This window comes from Aulonocara stuartgranti (genome assembly GCF_965226115.1).
Source record: "Aulonocara stuartgranti genome assembly, chromosome: 19".
NCBI lineage: Eukaryota > Metazoa > Chordata > Actinopteri > Cichliformes > Cichlidae > Aulonocara > Aulonocara stuartgranti.
Genome location: NC_138955.1, coordinates 19,046,437 through 19,070,382, shown reverse-complemented (window position 1 = coordinate 19,070,382; position 23,946 = coordinate 19,046,437). Strand labels below are relative to the sequence as shown.

Below are 23,946 nucleotides of genomic sequence, written 5' to 3'. Positions count from 1 at the left end.
TAGAATTTTTAATTTTGTATCCTGAAAATTCTCCATTTTTTTTTAATCAACGTTACTAAATTAGGGATACTATCTTTCAGATTAGTCAAAAAATATAATATTATCTGCAAATAAAGAAATTAAATGGTCTCTTCCTCCTCCTCCTGATAAATGATATTCCTGTATTTGCTCTCACAGCGATGGCCAGAGGTTCTATTGCGAACACAAAATGAATTGGTGACAGAGGGCAGCCCTACCTGGTTGACTGCTGTAGATTAAAGGGTTTTGATATTTTATTATTAGTTAAAACTTGTGCTTTCGGGTTTGTATACAATAACCGGATCCATTTCAGAAATGTTTCACCCAGTCCATATTTGTGGAGCACCTGTAAGAGATGGTTGCATGGATCCAGTGATAACAGCACAGTGTCTTACTATTGTTTTTCTCATAAAGTACATTATGTTATTATAGCCTTGTCTCGTTTTAACAAAACCTTGTTGACCATCTATTATCAAATTAGGCACACATTCATCTGGTCTCCCAGAGAGTGCTTTACACAAAATCTTTGTATCACATCCCATAAGACCAATTCCCCTATAAGAGGAGCATTCAGTCGGAGGCTTATTTGGCTTCAATAAAAGGGACTCTAATTATATTTAAATCCAGAATATACACTTACAGTTATAAAATTAAGCATCAGTTGGAGCTTTCCTCAGATCCTCCCCCCCCCCCCCCCCCCCCGCAGAAAGAATCTGATTTGTACCAGTAGATGTAAATTATAATAGTAGTTAAAATTGCTTCCATCATTTTTGATAATTTGCACTGGTTCATCATTTAAAATAGTTTTTTTTAGGGGTTATAATTTTGCTTTTCCTTTTTCCTTTTTCACATGCAGCTTTGTATTGGGTGGTTGAGATTTATCGATCCATAATGGTGCACTCTCGCTTAAAATATTCATATAACACTAATTGAATAGAATAAATCAGTCTGCAGGTTTTGCCCCTGCACATTAATTTTTAATTTTTAGAGACGGTGACAGTGACATACTAAGAAAAAGGATATTGTGTATAAAGTGAGAAATTTAGTTAATTTCTTCAGTGAATTTGCTATTTTGCAACAACAATTATCTCAAGGTGCTTTATATTGAAAAGTAGAGCTCTTATAGTTCTTGACTGAGGATGATTACAACGAAGGTATTGCACACAATCATCTAATAAGTGATATTGTATGCATCCCTGGAGGAGGAGCTGGCCTGGGAAGAATTTGACATCTAGATGAACTTGAGGCTTCCCCAGTTTACAGACCTATTACCTGAACAAAGTCAACCTGGGGCATGAATGCACCGTGTTGCACACGGGAATTATATGAAGTATTCACCCTCATTCTGATGACTTTGTGTTTTGCATATTTGTCATTTGTTTCACATCATAAAAGTTTAGGTAATACAAGTAAATTATTTCATTTATGAAAGGAAAAGGTTATCCAAAAAAGTATTAAATTGGAGATAATACATTTTTATTATCAATATTTAAGATTATTAGTTGATTTGCAGATGATCCCTGGATTTATCGATAAAGCCAGATGACACATCAATTAAAATAAAGTCAATAAAAGGGCAGTGACATTTAACATGTAAACCGTAACCTTACTCCAGTGTGTGGGCCTAAACTGAAGAGACACAAATAACTATATAGACTAATCTTTTTAAATGTACTTTAAGCCTCTGGCCAATCAGAAGCGTTAGCACAGATGTAAACAACATGTGAGCGTTTTCATGTCAGTTTGTTCACCTCAAGTTTGAGCTTTGCGGTGTCGCCTGCTCATTTAACCTTTATGTGCGTCGTGTGTTTAAACACCTGTGCGCGCTACCGAGAGAGGAAAGCGTCTGCGTGTCTAGCAGATTAATTTCCAAGAAAGAGGTGAGTTTTATTTCATGTTATTTGTGTGGTCTTATAGCTGTAGCATATCCAAAATATCGATGAAGGTAACAAGCTAAAAGCTAATGTTAGCCCTGAGCGTGCGCAAGGACGTGTGTTTTTGAGGACCGAGCAGGTGCGAAGTAAGTTAGGTAATATAAAAAATAACGCGGGGCTAGAGTCTCCAGGCCTAAGGCCAACAAAAAGTTTGTCTTTAACCAAGTGCGGAGGAACGTTTGGGCTCAACTAAACTGATTTCGGCTGTTTGGCTAACCATTTGGCTAACTCTAAGCTAATAAACCGAAACGTAAAAAAACTAAAGTGAAATGCACGCAAGTGTTTTTAGTGGTGATATAGTTTGCTTTTGTTTTTTTTAGAGAATGTACAAAGTTCCCCAAACCCATAGCATTATATTTAATTTTCAACATAATTTAAGTTACGTTAACTAACAATATAAATGGGAAAATTATTTTTTAATTGGCTCACGCGTTGAACAGCAGGCTGCTGCCCCCCGAAATCGAACTCAAAGACAAAAAAAGATCAAAACAAAACCGCACAGTTCAAATCAGTGACTTGTAATGTAGTGATTGAATTTCTGGATTTACATAAAGAAAAAGTTTTTGTTGTTGTTGATTTAAATGTAAATCCACTTTTTAAAAAATTGGGGGAAGCTCAAACCCTCCCTGGGGTGATATTAGAGTTGTTTGTGCATGTTAGTGTTTGGAGTTTTTGTTAGTTTGGAGATTACTTGAGTTAGGTTAGAGTTGCTTTGCAGTTTTGTATTTTCCTTTTTGCTTTTATTCTACCGTGAATATTTATTTTATTATTATTTTTAATTCCAAAGCTACTTTTGGCTGCTTGCTTATTTACAGGTGGTCGTCAGAGCAGGTAACTCTGCAGGTTTGATCTGCAGCTTTTTACGCCAGAACTCGGGGGGCACAAGCCTGGTGCCTTGTCCTGGGATCAGACCAGGTATCCTGTTAGGTGAATGTGTAAACCATTACACTATGGAGCCACTGGTAAAAACTTTGCATAATAACCTTTAAGAAAAGTTTGAAGATGACACTGTGCTTTGTGTTTGGCTTTGACAGCAACAATAGGTAGCCAAAAGGACAAAGCAGGTGGAGATGGCTCATAAAGTCCTGGGTGAGTAAGTGCAAAATTGATTTTAAAACTCACAGCTTATGGGTTGTGTGGACTGCATGATCTCATAACAACACAACAAGACAAGTGACCTTTGTGTTATTTAAGTTTTACTGTGGGATACGACAGTGTATTGGTTAGTTTGAGCAACTAGGAGGACATTCATGGAGGTTGTGATTAATATTTGTGTTGGTGTTGTGCTGGCTAAATGTTTAAAGTTGGAAAACTTTTGTTATATTGGAGGTTTTTGTTTTCTAAACAAAAATGGGGGAACAAAAAAATGGCATAAGGTTTGAGTGGTCAGCCCAGAAATCGCGTGTGCTGGGAAGAAAATAACTGATAATGTTGAATTTTCTTCACCCTCAACAGGTATGGATAAAAAAGCAAGAAATAACGTGATGGTCTGCTGTCTGAAACCACCCATATGCGAAAGTTTGAAACCTCTTTCCATGTATTCAAGGATGACCTGTAACAGAAAGGCTGATCTGCAGCAATCGAGAAGGTTTTCTACATTTAATCATTTAGAAATTGAGGTCCGTAATAACTGGATAAATAAAAGGAAACCGTACTATTCCAGTCCTGATGAAGGGTATGTTAGTCCGTTAAAAAAGCCCCTTAGTCCACAGGCTTTGTCCCCTGATCTCGAGTGTTTTACGGACTATTACAGCCCTTTTGTGAGACAGCAATCAACATTGTCTTATCCTGAACCTTTACCTAAAAAGCAAAATGTTGGGAGTGCAGTAAAACAGCCTGTGAACTCTTGGCTACACTCGGAGCACATCAAGCAGTGTGGATCCTCCACAGATCCAGGAGGTGAAGAGGAGATCGTACAAAAACATATTACATCTGAGAATATCCTTTTAAAATTTTCCCCTGTGTTTGACTATGATGTAAATACAATATGTTACCTCAATCCCATTAATACCTGCACTGCAGCAGGTAATTTGGATCCTGCAGAAAGCTGCACAGCTCCACATTGCAACACGTTTCCAGAGAAACAATTTCCTGCTGTTCCTGCTGTTCAACACTTAGAAGAGATGGAAAGAAGAGTTGGACGAGAGAGTTTGGGAGTCAGTGATGATAGAGGCTATGTATCTCTCTCCTCCATAAATGACCATAAAGGAGATGGGTTATTGAACTCTAAACAGCTCACTGGTAACTCAAATCCCCATCTCAGGGTGGTTGAGAATGGCTGTCATCCTCAAAGATCACCCAAGCCACAATATAATAAACAAACTGTGACCTCTGGAGGCTTTACTGTTGCAGTGGATGACTTGAGTCCTGCTGTCAGTGGGCCTTTCATGGAGCTGATGACCTCCGTTGTGGAGAGTTTAGAAGGTGAGACTGAGGGGGTGTGGGATATCGGTCCTCCCACGCTTGAATCCTCTCCGTATGGCAAAGTCGGGCCAAACACTGCTAGTGACAGACGTCTGGCATCAGAGTCATCTGGACATAGTACAGAAGACACCAATCTGGAGGACGCCTGGGAAAATACCTTACCTCTTCAAGTACAGGTACACTTTGCTCCTGTTCTTTACAGCAGTGCTCTGTATATGTTTTCTTTTTTTTTGCAAGAACACACAAGAACATCCAAATAAATCAGACAAAGTTTTGTCCTGACCCAGATAGCAATGAATGTTTGGCCTAATTTTGTCTCCTATCTCAGCCACGGGTCCACCTCACATTGCCCAGTGCCATAACTGAGCCGTAAGAGCCAAAATAGTGCAGAGAATTGGCCCCAATTGTCCCAAATCTCTCTATCAGGCCGGGGTGTAACAGGAAGCAAATTACTTCAGTGAGTTCGTGATGCTTTTGAACTCCATTCTAATGCAGCATGCTTTACTAGGGACGTGTGCAGTGGTGCATCTCAGACAATTTGGAAGATGTGTGTTAATTGAAATCTTAACAAACAATCAAGTTGGTATCGTAGCCTAAACAGACTTAACCCCATGTAACCTCTTTGTCTGAAAAGCCAGTATTGAATTATAAAATATTGATGCGTCTTCTGGATATGAAAGATGAAGCTTACACAGAAGTGCCTTAAACCTGCCGTCAAGGGGGCGATAGCTGCGACTGTGAAAAAAAGACTGTAAATCAGTCCTCAGCTGTGAACTCTGTTAACACTTTGCTGATCGTTTTATGTCATGTTGAGTAAAACATTAAGTACATTTTATACATTTTGATCATTTTGAGAGGCATAAAAGGCAGGTTATCGAGGGTATGCTCATCGACTGTGGTTTCACTGAGAATCCACCCTTCACTCATCACAACGTGATTCATAATATAAAGTTACCCAAGATGAAAATAATGGTGACGTCATAGCACCTAGGCCCATTTTTGCGGTTTAAAAACAAGGGAAAACGTATATTTTAAGACAAAAGTAACGTCTGTCATTTGTAACACTTGGAAATCATGACCCTCGCTAATCCAGGGGTATGTTAGCTGAACTGAGCAGATTGTGGTGCACTTGGAGGAATATCTCTGCATAAATCCATGTGTTTGCCATGATTGAGCTCTTTACACAGCATATTGTTACCAATCAGTTTGATCACAGTCGTGTTCGAGGGCATTTCTGGAGAGGTAAATGTTGAGCTATAGTGGATCGACACAGATATTTTCTAAGCTGATTGACATTGGCGAGCTCTCCTTTGTCTCACTGAGGGTCTCTCCCTGGTTTGGTGTCAGGGTTTGTTACCCACCTTCCTCTGGTTGTGAGGATAACATTGCAAGGCAGAATACTCCCTTAGGTCAGCATGATTCCTGTGGCCCGTGTAGCCCATCAGCTCTACCTGAATTTTTATTAACTAAAATATATTTGTTTGTGTTTTGTGTCATATTAAGAGTTCAAAGAAAATGCTCTAAAAGTTTTTCTCAAATTAATGATATTTGTAAAGCTAAAAAAACTGTGATAACCCAGCAATCATACACAAATATTCTGTGCTTCCTCAAGGTGAAATCAAAAGTTGTTGTTCCATGCCAGCAAACCACAAAACCAGAGGAAGAGTCGCGTGCTCGGACTGCCAAGTGCTCCGGGACTCAAAGGTACTGTTACCTCTAGGGGGAGCAGTGGGACCACACTAGCCTCGCTCTGGTTTTTAGAGGCGCTCGGCCTGTTCTCTAGAAGCCTCATATTTACAGATTTGTGGGGCCATGTGCTTGTATCTTTTCAGGCCTGTGATCTTCAGCAGGAGGTCAGACTGGGAGAAGAAAAAGAGACTCTATGTCCATTCAGTAATGAGACACATGCAAGAGAAACAAGGAGCACATAATGGTAAGAACCTGTTGTTCTTTTCTCCCATATTTCTTTTCTTCTTCTCCTATTTTAAATATTTATTTTGATGTTTTACCTCAGAGGAAACTGACAGTTAATGTTTTTTACTATGATATTTATGGAAACATGCGTGAAATGGTGGCAGACATCATGGCAATGCCTCCCTGAAATGATTTTTCAGTAGTCCTCTGAGCCTGATTGTAGCTGATGCTTTACGTGTGCTGTGCTGTGAGTATGTGCTCATGAATTCAAGGATAAGGTACAAATTGAAAACATTGTTTCGCTTTCTGACAAAGTAACCTTTAACCTGGATCGGACTTGGCCTGGGCCCCGAATTACGAATCTCCGTCTACATACTCGACATGAATGTCACATCTTTGGTGTTTCACAGATCATGACTTATTCTACAAAAAAACGATCCCTGCGAGTGCCACCTACTCCAGAAATGTTATCAGATGGTTGTTAAAAATCTACGAAGGCTTCAAAAGTAAAAAGTAAAAGGCAACATTCTTGTAAAAAGCACCGGAGATGAATGCTGCAGTACATCGTTAATATGGTGATGTGATGCACAGAGCAGGAAATGATCTTTTTTTTTTTTTTTAAATTCTAGTTAATTATTTTATTATTGAGTGCGCTCTCAGTGCTGTTGTTTTCCTCAGCTGATGGCTGTACATTAGAACTGAAACTTTAAGCTGGATCCATTTAAACATTAAATGCTACTCTCATGAAATCGTTTCAGTTTGCCACATAGCGAAGTGAAAGGAATTTGATTGATAGGCCAAGAATATGTGTGCAGGGTTCTGGTAATTGCAGGATGTTGCACTGATGGCTAGTAATGAAAATGCAACAAAGACGTATGTCAGGCAAGCTGATTGGTCAGCCCTTACGAGCCAGAGATGAAGTTTCTACCATTACTGAGTCACATGTGAAGAAAACTAGCTGAAGTAAGGATTATGTTTTCACAGTAAAGGACGCATTTAACATTTACCTCGAGTTTGCGACTAAAATGTAGACGTATGTTGGCTGTAAAAAGTGATTCTGAGATTCAGCCTGAGCAGCTTCACTTTTAGCCGACATGAAAGTTGATGACGCAGCAGCAGCGAGGATGGCGCTGTAGTTGTTTATGGCGGAGCCTCTCTGACTCCACACACAGCGCGCCGAAGAGAAAGAAAACATTTTTCTACAGTTGACAGCAGCCACGGTTGTTTCTGTAATCTATCCAAACCTTTGCAGGTAAAATGCCAGTAAGAGTGCTTTATCAGATCACACGATAAACAAACTTAAAGGTGAAGGAAAGTGATTCTGTTCGCCTCCACACAGAAATAAAAAAACTGTCTTGACCTTTAAGCTTGGTGGCGTTTTTTTTTTTTTTTTTTTTTTTTTTTGTGTGTGTGTGTGTAAACTTTGCTGCAGGTCGATTGTCAGCTACTGCATGCAGGGGTCTGTCTTAAATCCAACCAGCATGTAGTGTTACCGGTATGATTTATTTCAAAGCTTTAGTTAGAATAAATAAATCTGTGAAATTATTACTAAGTACTGGGCCACCTACACGTTACACCTACAGGAGCTGCTCGGCCATGGAAACCGATGCCATGGAGCTCGTGGTGCACAGTTTTAGTGCTGATGTTAATGGCAATGGAGTTTTAGAGCTCCACGGCTACCGAGTCCAGAGAGCTTTGGTGACTTTTAATTGATTAAATAAGCAGTTAATGGTACAGAAAGTAATAACTAAGTAATACAGTTACTTTTACTGTAAGTAATGACAGTAAAAGTAATTATTTTATAGATGTAAGTTAACGTGTAAACGTCTCTCACTTGGAAGCTTGTGTTGTGGGGTTTTATTTCCCCCCTCTGTGTCATGACTCTTCCCTTCAGTCACGTATGACCTTCAGTTTTGATGTTCTAACATCTGTGCCTCCTTCAGGTGTCATGTCTGAGCTGCTGAGTGTGCTGAACCGTGTTGCTGGTGAGAAAGCGGGCAAGGATGGGAAACGGTGGCAGCATCCCTCCGACTTCACCCGCCGGTACGCCACCTTTTTTGATTTTTTTTTTTTTTTTGTGGATTCAGAATAAACGAGTCTGAGTTTTATTTGTCTTTTTGTAAAAAATCAAGTTTAGTTTTAGTTGTCTGGCTTTGTTCAGTCGTCTCAGACTATCTTAGTGAAGTTCATCAAATGCTTCCTGACTGTTTTGTCAGATTTGTCAAAGATTAAATGAAAATATCCTCTAAATTTAGTTTTACCAGCACATAATGTCATGTTTTATATCTAGTTTTAGTTTAGCTTTATTTAAAGTTGTAATAATCTCCATCTGAATCTGCTTAATTTCAGAAATTACCAGAGTCGCTTTGGTACAAAGCCAGAGATGACGCTCCGAGAATGGCAACGCAAGAACTATGGCTCACACGAACGCTTTTCAAAAGTTCCTAAACTGTTTGAAAGATACCACTGTCCTCGACTCTAAAATGTCTGAGCAAGAAACACTGTGTGAAAAAACCCTTTACTGTTATGGTGTAATACGGCCCTTTTCAGACATGCATAACCTCGCTGCTGGCAACATTCAGACGTCATGGAGAGAGGCACAGCACGCACAAGCGCTGTAGTGAAGTGTAGCCACGCTTTAAATATTTAGCTCTCTCCACTGATGTCGATAAGAAGGTGCAGAGTGCTGCTGAGAGAGCTGTACTCCGCCCCTCACACACAAAGAGACCCCTCCTCTCGATAAAAATAATGTTTTAATAACTGAAAAGAAAATATGTACGTGTTATTGGTAATTACTGTATTCATACAAGTGCAGGGCCTCTGGTACAGTGCAGCTGTGTGGATCGGGCAGTGGGGTTACTGAGGAGGAAGGTGTGTGTCTGGAAGGGGCTCGTTTTTCCTTGTGTCAAATATTTGCACTTTTTCTGTTTCTTGGGTGAATTTGTATTTGGTTGCCTGGTTTGTCTGTTTTGTTGTTGCACTTTTGCTTTTTCTTTCTTTCTTTAGATTCTACGTTTGTCTTTTATTTAAAAATTGGTGCATGTTTCAATGTGGTGTGTGCCGATCCAGTACTTGCATCCTTCCAAGTGACATCGGGCCCATCTGTCCTGCTAAATTCTTCACTATCCTACGAGCTGTCACATAATATCCTGCTTGATACGCTAACAAGTTCTTTTTTTCTAGATTGTTGGTTATTTTTAATTAAGTGTTGATTTGTTTTGACGTCTGAAAAGCGTGGCTAATGGCAATTCCACAGTCATCTACAATTTTGAAAACGATGTTCAAGCCTCATCGTCACAGTGAGAAATGCTGATGGCTAACAGATACTCACAGCCAAGGTATCTATCTGACTGAGAAAGTTGGATCAGTACATCACAGGTTATCAGGGATTTGTCATATTTTGATATGGGGAAGAAGCAGGAAAACTTTTCAGGCACGTGAAATGTCTTTTTAAATGGTTGAAAACTCTGTAATGTGTTGAAACATGTGCTCGCTATCATCAGGATTTGCAAGCAGCTGTTTGCGGCACACTTACTGACGCACTTTTGAGTTTGATATGGAGGCAGGCTGTTATGTCATACCTGCCAGGTCAGTTCACCCACATACCAGCTGTTTCATCTTCGTCCAACATTACCGGTGGTGTAAATGTGTCTGATTGTGTCCTGAATTATAATACTCTCTCTGGGAATAAAACAGTTCTCAGTGCAATTTCTTTTTTCATAATCGTGCCTGTTTATTAGGATTGTGGCCTAAACAAATGTCCTTTGTGCTTTCTTTTAAAGGCATCAGCTGAAAGTGATGTTTGGGGTTTTTTCCTGCACTGTGACACAAGCTCAGGATATCCAGCATATCTCTTCCATGTCTGACTTCACTTACTTAAACATCAGCAATCAGGGTGAGCTTTTCAGCTCAACCTGGGGTTTGTTAATCCAACTCCAAGCATATTCACCTAAAAGTGCGTTAGCAGGAAGACTGGAAAAGTACGTCTGAATTGATAAAGTTGTAATTTTATTAAGTTTGAAGCTGTGGAGAAAAGCCTGCAGTGTGTAAGGTAACGGACCTCTCAGTATCGCAGCATGTCGGAGTCGGGTTTCATTAAATTAGTGTTTAGATGTGTGTAAGACAGTTTTAATTTTCAATCCTTCAGCTGGAGCACCGGCTGTTCAACAGTGTGAGAGTAAGAAAATAATGTAAAAATAGAATTCAAACGTAAGCTTGGTCTACTGTGCAAATTTGATATAAAGGCAAAAAGGACAAAAATGTCTCATTGACTGTTTAGGATCAGATGCACTATTGTGCAAAAGTCTTGAGCCACCCCTCATTTAAAAACAAAACAAAATTTGTGTATTTCTATTTTTATATTTGCTATGAAAATGGGAAAGAGGTACAGCAATGTATTGACAGATGAGCAAACATAGAAATGCAGCATGCAAAGCAGGTCTGTACAACTCTAACAAGCTTGAAAGTCACTATTTGGTATCACCACCTTTTTATTCAACACAGTCTGAACTCTTCTCGGCAGCTTTCTTATAATTTCATTGAGTAGTCTTCAGGAATGGTTCTCCAGGCTTCTCTGAGGACATTCAGAGCTCTCCTTTGGATGTTGGCTGTGTTTCGAGGATCCCACACTGCTTCAGTGATGTTGAGGTCCAGGCTCTGGGCAGGCCAGTTGTTGACTGGTAGTGTTTCATTGTGTATTTTTCTGTCCAGGTCTGCTTTTACTGGACTGGAAGTGTTTGGGATCGTTATCATGTTGGAAACATGAAGCTTTGCCAATCAAATGCTTTCCAGATGGTATTGTGGTGGGAACAAATGACAAGTTTCTGCAACAGACTGCTACTACCAAGGTGCCTAAAGATACAATTAAAAATAGTCTCTTACGTTACCCTTCTTTTTTTTCCCTTGAGTGAGTCATAGTTTAGTTTTAAGCAGCTTAACAAACAAACAAATAATCATTTGAAAATGCTCAGGTACAGGGTCTGGACTGAAAATGGTTGAAAAAGCAGCCAGTGTCCAAAGAAACACTTTGAAAGACCTGCAGAAAGCTGGAGAACTATTCCTCAAAGCCACCTTAAAAAAACTCTTAGGAAGTCTGACTGCTTGGAATCAAAACAAAGAAGTGATGGTGGCTCAAGACTTTTGTGCAGTACTGTATTAATTCATATAGAGCAGCGTTTACCTCTCCTGAGGTTTGAGGGATCTTCCTGATGGTGGAGATTTCATACCTTTTCTTTTAACTGCTAATCAAATTACCTCTTTGGCCACACACTACAACTTGGGGTTAAACAGGAAGGTGTTTAAATTATAGATATTCGTTTAAATTGTTGTTGTTTTTATTGTAAAGCAGCAGCGACCTCTTTGTACTCTTTGCTGCTCGGTGGATTCAATGCACTGTGCTCTCATTAAACCTTGCATGAAAAGTGTAAGTGCCACCGGCTCTTAGCAGAGAACCCACTCCCTAGAGTCAGAGAGTCATCGTAATAATGCTCAGCTCCCAGTACAGTTGTCTTCCCGTGTTAATGTTTGGTGAATAATGCTGCATTTTGTCAGTTTTATTCTGACAGCCCAGGTGAACACAGGCGGCCCAGAAGCACGGAGCAGGGGTCTTTTCCACGAATAATGCATGCGGTTAAAGTAATCCCGTCTGTGCAGATAGTAGGGCAGCCTGTCCCCGCCCGGCCAGCCAGAAGGTATGTAGGTGTGTGTCAGCATAGGCCTCGTGAAACTGCAGACTGCAGGGCACTTGGCGCGCTGATCCACACCTTCCAGCTGTGTTTTATTTTGTGTGTTATACTTTCCCTCCCCTCCTCTTTCCTTCGGAGGCAGTAACACAGCTTTGTGTTTACCTGACGTGCCTCACAGTTTTCCTGCAGCTGTGTTGGGAATTGTCAAAACAGACTACAAATAACGAGTCAGCTATAAAATCCCACCGCCTCGTTTCGCCTGCTCAGCCAAACAGTCGAGCCGGCGGTCGCTCTCGTATTGATACATGCGAAAGCAAATGCAGTCTAATGTTGGACTCGAGTAGGCTTCGAGTGATTTGTCGTTTCGCTGCTAAAGCCTCATTGATTTCTGAGCCATTACGAATTCATGCACGTTTTCTTAGCTGCTGACTGGACGGCAAATGCATTCGCCCAAAACCACGTTGACGGCTGCATTTTTCAGCAGGACACATCTCTTTGTCAAACTTTGATTCCTCCACAGTGTTACACCCCGGCCTAGGCAACCGGCGTGCAACGTATGAAAATAAAAATAAGGAAAAAAAACACACGAGAAAAAAACTACAGCTCTCCACCAAAATCCCAAAACTAAAGTATCGACAAATCTATTTACAACACGGGGGAGATCGCAACCATGACCAACTGACACACAGGGCTTAAATACATAGGAGCAATCAGGGAATGAAACACAGCTGGGGCAAATTAGACCTGACGAGACAAGGAAACGTAAACTGAACACACTAAGATAACAACAGACCTTCAAAGTAAAACAGGAAACACATGACAGTCACGCAAAAACAAAACACTGACAACACCGAAACGTAACACACAGCAACCGTGAAACTAAACTGTATTTTTATTTAAACGTAGGAGAAGCCTGTCAGTTGTAGTCTGCTGAATTTAAGCTTTTTTCTTGCTGAAATATATATTATTTTTCTTTTCTTAAAGCTTAGAAATCACCAGTCGCATCTGTTCTCTGGTGCATTACCAGCTGTCCTCATGGTTTTTAACAAGGAGCAAACACACACCTCTATTTTGAAAATATTAGATATTTTATTTAAGCATACACAAGTAAGCATACACCATATTCTTCATAATTGAAGTTGTGTAACCTTGTGCATAATAGTTAAACCATGCTAGCCCTCTTTAAGCAATGACTGCTGTACACTCCATACAATGAATATAAACATGATAGCACTAGTAAAGCAGTTAATTTTTACTAAACCATGCTTCTTCGTCATCCTCATTCCTAAATTTCAAGAATCCCATAATGAAACGGTCAAACTTCATGTATTTCCAGGCATGTTTCTACTCTAAAACAAAACACATGATGTGTTGTTAAAATCCAGCGATTGTTGCGAAACGGTCCGTCACTGCAACAGAGCATCGTCTCCCCTCTTTTTTTCTCAGGCATTGATTTAGCACAAACGGTAGCAGGCGAAAAGGTTTCGGGCCTTTTTTAATGAGTGGTTTGACGCCACAGGGCTCACGTGGAATGTTGAGTTCGTGCTGTCGTCACCGGTTGTCGAGTGCGATTAAGGAAAGATTTTTCATCTGGCCACCGTTTGCTTAACCTGTTCCAGTCAGAGTGGTAGCAGCTGGGTGTTGCCTTCAGCCAACTTAAATCCCAGTAATCAGTTTTTCAGTAGCAGCAGCGATGGGCTAAGCGAACTGCACTGTCCACTGTCTGTAATGAGTGGACTCTAATTAGATACCCAGATGCCTTCCACTTAATTAGACATGTTATGCCACTGTGTAGCTGTTAAACATGGTCAAACACTTGTGTGTAAAACCAAATAAATAATTTTCATGTATTAAGTTGGAGAGCTCATCTAGTGCTCAGCTGCTGAAGCTGCAACCCTTAAGGGAAAGGGTTGGCACTTTCAGACATCCACTTGATGGCTTTCTCAGCCATTAGTTAGATGAAGAGACTGACTGCGCTTCCGCGTTTGTACTGTTGCTCGAGCCAGCAACCCATTCTCATTCCCAGGGGGCAAATACTGCTGTTTTGTTAAAACTGCTGGTTTCTCACAGATGCACACAGTTGTTCTTTGGGACTTATGAGGTTAGTGAGACGGAAATTAATTGTAATCATGAAATTTGGACACTAGCATAGGACCCCTTGGTTTTGCATTCACTTTGGGACAGCTGCGGATCAAACATTAGACAGGAAAGTGAAGTGGAGTGACCCAGTGCGAACTCTAACCCAAGAAGCTCCAGCTTTCATTACACAGCTGAAGAGCGACTGAAGAGTTAAACAGAAAGCTCCCAACGGGAACAGCAGACGACCCAAACTTCCAACTTCCTAATGTTCACTTTGCGGGTCTTTAAAACTGGACTGTTGTGTTGTGGTGGCTGTGGCTGGTGCATTAAGGTAACAGCACCATAGGGCATCTTGTAGCATCTGACAAAACAGGATTATTTTCTACCCCAGGATAGCAACGTGCTGGCATTCGATGCCTTACTTTGAGAATGTGTTGGCTGTAATTTAACCAGCTGCTAAGAGAAGTGTCGATCTTCTCGTGTAACTGCAAATTCCCAAAATGTCAAACTATTTATTGGTAAAGTTTGACAACCTGCCACGATAGCCCTACATTTAAATCTTTAATAAGGAATACAGTATTTACAGTGTCAACACGCGTACCATCATCACAACTTTTAAAATGAACTTCATACGTTGCTAGCTGACTCGATACCAAAGAGGAGCAAAGGACTTTCACTGTTTCGGGGAATGCAGGGGATAAATATGTTGTTGGATGTTCAAAGAAATCATTGGAGACGATTCTCGTCATTATCCTTCACTGTGTGGACGGATGCCTATTGATCGGAGAGTCTGCCACCGGGGAAAATGTTCCGGGGGGATAAAACGGATTCAGCCTTCAGCTGAGTGAAGTGTTTTAAGTAAAGTGGTGATCACTTCACAGAAAATTTCCCAAAGTTTGTCCTGGCTAGACAGAAGTGTTAGTCAGGAGAGACCTTTACATTAGACAGACTCACATTTTAAACCTTCATGTGACAGTTGCGGTGAAGAGGAAGAAATTGGGAAAGGAGACCGGGGAAATGGTGTGCAGCAAATAGCAGGGCTCGCTGCTCGTGAGTGATAGAAACCTGCCATTGCATTAGTTATCAGTCTACTCATTCTGTTCATTGCTTTTTCTCTTAACTGCCTCCCTTTTCCACTGCATTCAAGGCTGAGGAGCCGGGACCTGTTGCGTTCGCAGTAAAAGACGAGTCGGTGCATCACAGAATGAGAAGCTGCCCGTCGATACGGATTCCCAGCAGCTTGAATGGCCCTCGAACACCACGCCTGGGTGATTATGTGAAATATCCAGGGCTGTGTCCCTCATCGAAAACACTCTTCTTTTTAATGCACATAAACAGCATAATGACATAATAGAAGCACATAACGGTAGAGGAGTGCCATGAAAAACGCATTCAATAACAGGACTTTAACAGCCGTGTCTAAACAAAAAAAATTCACTAGCAGTAGCGGTACCCTCTTACAATACGAGACTATATATCTTCCATTTAGTCTTGTCATATTTCATTAAAAGCTCTTCAGACTGATGCTACCAAACAAGAGTGGAATTTTAAATGTATTTACACATTAAAGGCCAGCCACCTCTTCCAGCTTTTCAGACAACACGGCATCGATCTGTAATGTTTCCCTTTTTCTTTGCACACACATTTAAATACTGGGTGGAAGATAAATATCACGGTGTGAGATACAGGGGCTTCCATCTTATTAGATAAATCATATGGTGTGATTTATTTTTAAGGCAGTACTACTGAGTTTGAATCAGCCCTCGAATGCGTCATTTTGCTCCCAGATGTGCCATATACCATTATGTTTCAGCACAGATGTTGACTTTAAACTGGTGAAAAAGTCTGAATAGAAGCCCTTCTGTCTGGTGACAAAGAAATCGTAGGGTTGCAAGTTGGGCCCCATTTAACAAAAAAAAAGATTTATTTTTTTTAGTTTATTTTTTTTAGTTTATTTTTAAAATCCCATGCTAACCACTGGAAACCAAAGTTTTTACAACAGCGCTTAAGGACGTTTGGGGCTCGGAGTTAATTCCCTCCAAACTGGACGTGCAGTTCATTTGTCTGCCTGAACATTACAACATGCTGAGAGGTCGGGATTTTATTCAAAGAGGCTGCGGCGTTTGAGTCCTCGATTCTACACTTCCTCTGAGGGCTGTTATTGCTGATATAAGAGATCTCCTGTGTGTCTCTGAAGAGGAAAGACCACTTCTTCCGAGAGTCCAGCCCCTTTTAGAGTTCGTTAATTAGATGAATGCACTCCATTATGGCAGTTCTGCTCCTCTCCAGAATGCTTTGAGATTCATCCCCCTCAGAGAGAAAGACACGAGGGAATACTAAAGGGCTCATTCTGGACATGGAATGTAACATTTCAGAATAAAAGCATGAGGGACAAGAAGTAGGATGAAACCTGGCTTCTCATGAACTCTATTGTGAATATTTGTTCAGATCAGAGGTTCCTTTTAAGTGTTTTTATCTTGTTGATCGAGTCCTGGTGATTCAGCTTTGGTAGCAGCCCTCTCAAAAGCTGCTCTGGCGTTGTCACAACACATTTTAGAAACATCTCATAAATTAGCCAGGTGGTAGAGTCTGGATTCCCTGAGGGGGCGGAAAAAAAAACAAGTGAATCCACAAGATTGCAAAGAGCTTCTGCCCGAGAGAGGATCAATGAAACAAAAATACCAGAACAACAAAACTGTACTGGTGGCACCTTGTAAAAATTTAAACAACTACACCCTAACAGCCCACTTAAGAGTACAGAATGCAACATGTAATGGTGAAGTTATGCGTGGATATAAAAGATTAAAGCAGAGGAGACGATTTCAACCCAGAAAAGGGAAATGCCCAGGTTTTGCGGTCACTGATAACACACTGCAAGACGATGAGAAGAAGGTGACAGAGAGAATGAAAAGGTCTCTGGCTCTGTTTATCAGCTTTGGTCCCTGGGGCCTGTTTATCTGCAGTCTCTCCAACACCAGAGCCATTCGGCTCTAATCGCTGCCGCCCCACAGTGCAGTAGTCACTGAGCACGGAGCAGCCGCTGCTTTTCACACCGGCGCAGGCGGAGGGAGCATGCTCGACACCCAGAGTCCTGCGGCCTCGCTCTGGCGCCAGGCCCGAAGGAGAGAAGGCGCTGCCGAGGGGCCCAGAGTCCCAGCGTCATCCTGACAAGCAGATGGGCTTAAAAGGGGCCTGCTTGTTTGTGAGAACACAAAGTCTTTTAGGTAAAGAGAAGACGTCCTGGCAGTCACACCTCAATGATGTTGACAGATGGCATCCTATTGTTATTGTTGTTGTTCTTGGGGAACTGTGGGAGGAGAGAAGAAGACGACAGGTATGAGACGACCGCAGGACTTAGGAGTTGCACAATAAAATTCAATGAGTATGAGGATGCCTCTGCTGCTACTTGGATGCTTTATTGATGTTTGTAGGAGAGTGAAAGGAATAAAGATTAGTTCTGGACTTGTGCTGTCAGCACACGATACATGGTTATGAAATGGGCTCTGTGCATTGATCAATTAGAACTTATTGGAAGCCATGACTCGAGGGCTTCTGCGAGCTGATGCTGCGTAGTCATGCACGTAATGGCGCCATGTTGGAGCAATGTTCAGCTTTAGCCTGACGCTCAGATGACACCATGGGAGCGTATGAAGTGTCAGTGGAAAAAAGTCTAGAAGTGGCCGGGACCATTCACCTGCCCGGCGCCGCTGAGGGGGAGACACCCGGGGAGAGGAGGAGGGGAGGGGGGTGGGTTATACCTTACTGCGCAACAGCCCCCCCGTCGGATGCTCGGGAGTGCTGCACTCTGAGGAGTTTTTGGCTTTGTCCTTGTTGTTGTTCGGCTCGTTGTCTTTGATTATGTCATACTGGCGACAGAAGAGGGCGATCACACCTGGGGGAGAGATGGTTCGCATTCATGATCGGACAAATCTGGGTATTGTTATCGTCTAAACATTAAAAGCTGGATTTTGTGTTGTATTTACAGAAAATTGGGAAAATCGAGTGTAATCCACACAAAGGCCGTCTGATCCTGGTTTACTGAACAGGTTTGTCCTCACCTGCCCACATGATGAGTACCACCACGATGATGATGAGCTCCCCAGCCCGCAGCTGGGTCGTCTGTCCCACTTCCTCCATTGTTACTTCGTCTAAAAAAGATTTTAGAGGAAACAGGAAATTAGCCTATATTAAAAAACTAACATTATAGAGAATATATATTACAGTGGTATCTCATTTATCCGCAATAGATAAAATCTGCGAAGTAGCCAACTTTATTTTTTATTATATTATAGATGTTTTAAGGCTTTAAAACCCCTCACTACACACTTTTTACACTTTTCTCAGACAGGCATGAACATTTTCACACTGTTCTCTCTTGTTTAAACACTCAAAGTTCAAACCTTTGTAGAAAATAAGTCCAGTATTATAGAATGAAACCAAAGACACCTGCAGGTGTTTTTTTGACATTTCTGTGTTTGTTGGGGAGAAAACGTACAAACATACAGTACAGCACTTCAGAGTCACACTGCTAGCGATCGAAGATTTATGTAAATTTGAAAAGCTGAATGAATTCTGTACAGGAGTGAACTACGTTATAGCGAGGGACCATGCCCTTCATGCATAGTGGTCACAACATAGGACAGCTATTGCAAAGTATTTCTGTCAGTGTTGATGGTATACTTGCACATAAACCACAACATTAGACACACTGATGTGTCACTCCATACCCTGGTGATGTCTACCTAAGTGCACATGTAATTTAAAAAAAAAAAACACAAATGAGAAAAAAAAGTTCAAGAATCTTTTATTCATGATGAATAAAGATACTAATATATAAAGATACTAGTATCTATAATAAAGATACTAATATCTAAGATACTAGTTAGTTAGCTATAATAAAGTAATATCTTACTAGTATCTTAGATATTGGTAGATATTGGTAAGATATTGGTATCTTTATCTCTATCCTCTATTGGTAAGTTTATCCTCTGTGTAAAACAGGCCATTTTAGTTCCTTTTCCCATCTCTTTTAGCCAACTTTCTAAAGCCAAGATCAGAGGAAAACTGTCTGAAACAGTGTTTGGTGAGAGCAGGGTCAAGTCTGACCTCAATTGTACATATTCATTATATGTAGCTGCAACTGCAGCAGCTATCCGAAAGCAGCTGGATAGCGTAGCGGTAAAGCTACATGTCTTTGGAACAGGAGTCACAAGTTCGATTCTTGCTTGGGTGCGTCTGTATCCAGTAAGCAGTGAGGATTCCATTCCTATGCAATCGTCCACAACACACATGCTACGGCAAGGGGGAGCCAGGATGCTAAGACAGGGGGTATATCGTCCTCCCTGAGGTCGGCAACGTCAGGAAGAAGCAACATGAGTGTTTTAGCTAAGAATGTGAGGTTTAGTTGAGAGAGAGAGAGAGATCAAGAATACTGAGAGCACAATGAGAGTTCTAAGAGTACTGAACTGGTGGCCATAATTCTCAAAGGCTACGTGGTGTTAGGAGAACTATTACTCAAGATGCTCAACAGCAGGCTAAGATAATCAAACTACCTGTGTAACTGGATTACTTTTTTGAGACACGACAGAGTAAAAAATAGGTTCTTGATTCTAAATAAATACTTTTTTTTCTACTTCCATGTGTTAACATCCTACACAGGTAATTTGATTATCTTAGCCTGCTGTTGCTTTTGAGTAATGTCTCCTAGCACCACATAGCCTTTGAAGGATGCCACCAGTTCAGTACTCTTGGACTCTCATTGTGCTCTCAATATTCTTGATCTCTCTCTCAACAAACCAACATTCTAAGCTGAAAAGACTCATGTTGCTTCTTCCTGACGTTGCCAACCTCGGGGAGGACGATATCCCCCCTGTCTTGGCGTCCTGACTCCTCCTTGCCGTAGCACATGTGTTGTACCTCATCACCATGAGAGATAAGCACTGGACTTGAAGAGGACTTGAACTTGTGACTCCCACCCCAAAGGCTTAGAGTCTTACCACTACACTATCCAGCTGATATCAACATGAACATCAATATATATATATCACATCTTGTATTAATGTTGCCATGTAGCCATTTTCACACCTTGGCTCAGGGTCCATGTCCCTTTTCTCCACCAGTAGCTCTTAGAACTGAAAAAGATTCTCAAATTAAATTTTTATATATTATAAATTTATATATTTATATATTTGTATATTTTTTATAATACTTACTTTATATGTGTATAAGTAAGTATTATCATTCTTCATCATTCATTTGTATCTTTATTCATCATGAATGAATAAACTAGTAAGATACTTAGATATAAAGATACTAATATCTAAGATACTAAGATACTTTATTCTTTAAATAAAGATACTAAATAGTATCTTTATTTTACTAAATACTATTTAGTATCTTTACTAAATAAAGATAAAATAAATAAATATATATACACTAAAATTATTCTATTTAGTATCTAAATAAAGATACTAGTACTCTTAGATATAATATCTAAGAGTACTAGTATCTACTAATATCTACTAGTATCTTTATATCTAAGACTAGTATCTTATTAGTATTCATGATGAATAAAGATACAAATGAATACTTATACTTACTTATACACATATAAAGTAAGTATTATAAAAATATACAGCTGGTCTCTCTCCTAGCTTGGGAGTCAGCACAGCCTCCCCCTGACCTGGCGTCCTGGCTCCCCCTTGCCGTAGCATGTGTGTTGTGGAAGATTGCACAGGAATGGAATGTAACCCTCACTGCTCACTGGATACAGACTCACCCAAGCAGGAATCAAACTTGTGACTCCTGCGCCAAAGGTGTGTAGTCTTACCGCTACGCTATCCAGCTGCTTCCGGATAGCTGCTGCAGTTGCAGCTACATATAATGAATATGTACAATTGAGGTCAGACTTGACCCTGCTCTCACCAAACACTGTTTCAGACAGTTTTCCTCTGATCTTGGCTTTAGAAAGTTGGCTAAAGGAGATGGGAAAAGGAACTAAAATGGCCTGTTTTACAGAGGATAAACTAAGAGGCTCAACATAGTCCCACTGGACTGTGAAACATTAAAGGCTACTCTAATCCAAGAATAGAAATATGGAGCTGGAAATGAACACAATAGGTCTTCTTTAATTACACCAGCCTTAATGAAATTCCATCTTTGAAGTCATGACCATCAACAGAAAAGTCTGCCTGTGGGTGCCTGCAGACATCCACTGAGCAAAACAACAGCACAAACAACTCTTCCTCAATGCTGAGTGCTGGGGAAGTCACAGGCTTGATATAAAGTTCACTGCAGCGTGGAGAGCACTCTTATTAGATGCAGTGTGTGACATTTGGAGGGCCCGGTGTGGCAGGAACCCCACGCTCCAGTAGCTTTTAGCATCAAGCATTTCTGCTGATCGATCGGCCTCTGTTGCCTTGTATTAAATAATCAAAGTCCAGCAGCCCTGGGCACCTGACACTGTTGCAAGCTGGCCTCACTGGGGCTCACTGCATTGCTCTAAAACACCTCTGATGCTTTCTGACCAAGATCCAGACACCAGGCGGGTTTTATCTGTTACAGCCATCAATAAGTTCCACTTAGTTTTAATATTTTAGCCTTGTTGGCCTTTTAAAAGTCGTCTCCCGTGGAAAGAGCATTTTGGAAACTAATGAATAGCATTCATTTAAAAGGAGACTGATTTATTTTTTATTTTATTGAGGTCTAAATGTCCATCCTCATGTCTCTAACCCAGAAATCGGTCTCATTACGCTGTGATGAAGGATCTCTCGGTTTTTTAAATGCATCTGGAGGACAGATGAGAGGGGAGTCTGTAGGAGGAGATGTAATTGAGGACACACAGGTGCATCCTTTGCAGAAGTGTTTTTACCTTCAGTGCATAAAAGAGGTGCAGTGCACAGCTGGGACAGATCAATCATGGTTTTAAAAAAATGAAAACTTTTTCTTTCTTAGTTATTTAAGATGATCAGACTTTCTCCTTTTCACTGTCTCTGTGTGATTAAAAACATTATATCCTGTCACATCTTGGCATGCCGTGAATTTAATTAAAAGCGGCATGAAGTATAAACACTCTTCCACCTGAGCTCATAAAATCCAGCTGTAACAAAACTATTTATGATGCAGACACGTCAAACATTTTATTCACATCACTAAAGTAACAGCTCTGAGGCCAGCACGTCTCATTCTGATCAGTGCCTGTTGCATCGACTGTTCTCCACTCACATCTCTGTCAGGTGAGAGGGACTAACGAGTAGAAGAACCAAGGATGGGTGCTTTATGTCTACTGAGGCTTGTTGACATAGGCAGAAAGCAGGACGACCACGCTATAGGACAGCGAGCTCCGTGGTAAAAAAAAAAATCAGTGGTTTCCTGGCAATAGTACTGAATTTGTCCAGCAACTGATTATAGAAGTTGTTTGGGCTAATTATTTTTAATTGCAAGATAGTTGCCAGTTTTCGTTCTCGTGGGAGGCAACTTGCCTCCAAACAGTTGCAGTCTGACTCAGACTGAGTGCAGTCTCGGAAAGATTATCAAAGTTTTCCAAATAATTGTTGCCAAATTTAGAAATGCAGAGAGATTGTCATAAGATTACACTTGGGACTCGACTCAGCTTCTTACCAGTTGATTGCATTGTTGTTATGTTCCCATATCAAAGCAAAGTTGCCAAGACGCTGTGTAATTTTGCAGTTAAATTGCCATCATGCAACAACTGCATCATTATTTGTGGAGCAATTCCTTAATTTCTGTTCCACATCTTCGAGGTTCTGGCTGGACTCTGAAGCTAAAAAGTTTATGTGAGTTTGTGTTTATGCTGATCAAAACATGTTTGCAAATTTCCCTGACTTATACTTGATTGTTATGTTAGCACAAGCAGATTACATGTAAGTGCCAACTCGACCCTATTTAAAGACTAATAGCAGAATGACTTGTTTTATTGCCATTGTAACACACTGTGATGGCTGCAGTTACAGCCACACTGTGGTAATATCCACCTAATATTACCAACAACAACAAGGACACTGCATTCACATTTTCTTTCTTTAGATATAAGATTTAATTTAAAGGATAATAAATAACTGGTTCTGGTTTAGAATTAATTTGCATAACACTGTTCTAAAATAATTGTGCACATTTTAGTTTACACTGTTATTTATGATTGAATCTCTTTGTTTTCTGAGTTACCTTAGTTGCAGCTGCTCCAGTCTCTTCATTGAGGAGCCAAGAGGTGGAAAAGGGGCGGAGCAAGCCTAGATGGAAAACTGCAAATTGGCTCATTCCATAACTTGAGATCATGGGGGGGAATTGGAGTTCGTTATGTTAGTCTCAGTTAGGTTTTGTGTGTTTTACCCCTGTTTTGTGTTTTTGTGGGCTGATCAGCTCACAAATATTTAAGTTTCCCCTTTGCCTCCTTAGGTAAGTAAGTTTGAGTTATCAGTATTGTTTGTTGTTAACTTTGAGTAGAGTTCTGTTATTTTGACCTCTTATGGGCCAAGATTTAGATTTTTTTTTTTTTTTGTATGATTTAACCAACTATGTTTTGGGATTAAATAAAAAAAAACAAAACACTTTTTTTTGGACTTGAACCTGTGCCTGAGTTTCCTTCGTTGCTCGGTCCATCCCACACACCAAAGTTAAGTCCCAGTGGTTGCAAACCTGGCTCCCGTCTTCAAAGCAACCAAAGACTGCAGATTCATTAAACACGCTTGCTATAATTTTGTTTGTGCCAGCGTCTCCAACAACTCTTTTGCCTTGTGTGACTGCAGCTTAAGCTACATTTTTAACATGTGGCTTTAATAAATAATAAAATGTGGTTAGCCTAAAGGATGTAATTACTTCCTCCACCATCCAGTCTTATTTTGTCAAACAATGATTAATTATTTGTTGATATGTCC

The 23,946-nt window shown here is 40.5% G+C and overlaps 2 protein-coding genes across 9 annotated transcripts in view; one reads left to right on the top strand and one right to left on the bottom strand.

The window, feature by feature from the left end:
• Positions 1 to 1,606: 1,606 nt before the first annotated feature.
• On the top strand, positions 1,607 to 9,987 carry LOC309695835 (uncharacterized protein). 7 transcript variants are annotated; one of them, XM_082516746.1, is made up of 8 exons: positions 1,607 to 1,741; positions 2,768 to 2,867; positions 2,987 to 3,041; positions 3,408 to 4,552; positions 5,989 to 6,080; positions 6,209 to 6,309; positions 8,234 to 8,333; positions 8,640 to 9,987. In XM_082516746.1, exons 3-8 carry the CDS (start codon positions 3,023 to 3,025, stop codon positions 8,770 to 8,772), a joined length of 1,590 nt encoding a protein of 529 aa, XP_082372872.1. In that variant the 5' UTR covers positions 1,607 to 1,741; positions 2,768 to 2,867; positions 2,987 to 3,022; the 3' UTR covers positions 8,773 to 9,987. The 7 variants fall into 7 exon arrangements, with proteins under 7 accessions (XP_082372872.1, XP_082372867.1, XP_082372871.1 ...); XM_082516741.1 differs by lacking the exon at positions 1,607 to 1,741 and adding an exon at positions 1,748 to 1,898; XM_082516745.1 differs by lacking the exon at positions 1,607 to 1,741 and adding an exon at positions 1,748 to 1,898 and having other exon boundaries at positions 2,768 to 2,879.
• A 3,084-nt stretch (positions 9,988 to 13,071) lies between these two features.
• Positions 13,072 to 23,946, bottom strand: part of fndc5a (fibronectin type III domain containing 5a) — a 48,243-nt gene continuing 37,368 nt past the window's right edge. For both annotated transcript variants that reach the window (XM_082516165.1, XM_082516166.1), the window contains 3 exons: positions 18,112 to 18,201; positions 17,812 to 17,945; positions 13,072 to 17,360 (listed from right to left, as the gene is read on the bottom strand). In XM_082516165.1, coding sequence (XP_082372291.1) covers positions 17,301 to 17,360; positions 17,812 to 17,945; positions 18,112 to 18,201 — 284 coding nt within the window. In that variant the 3' untranslated portion in view covers positions 13,072 to 17,300. The remainder of the gene's footprint in view (positions 17,361 to 17,811; positions 17,946 to 18,111; positions 18,202 to 23,946) is intronic.

Coding starts and splice junctions, on each gene's coding strand:
- LOC309695835 (XM_082516746.1), top strand. Junction 4,553..5,988: donor CCTTACCTCTTCAAGTACAG/GTACACTTTGCT, acceptor TGCTTCCTCAAG/GTGAAATCAAAAGTTGTTGT. Junction 8,334..8,639: donor CCCTCCGACTTCACCCGCCG/GTACGCCACCTT, acceptor GCTTAATTTCAG/AAATTACCAGAGTCGCTTTG.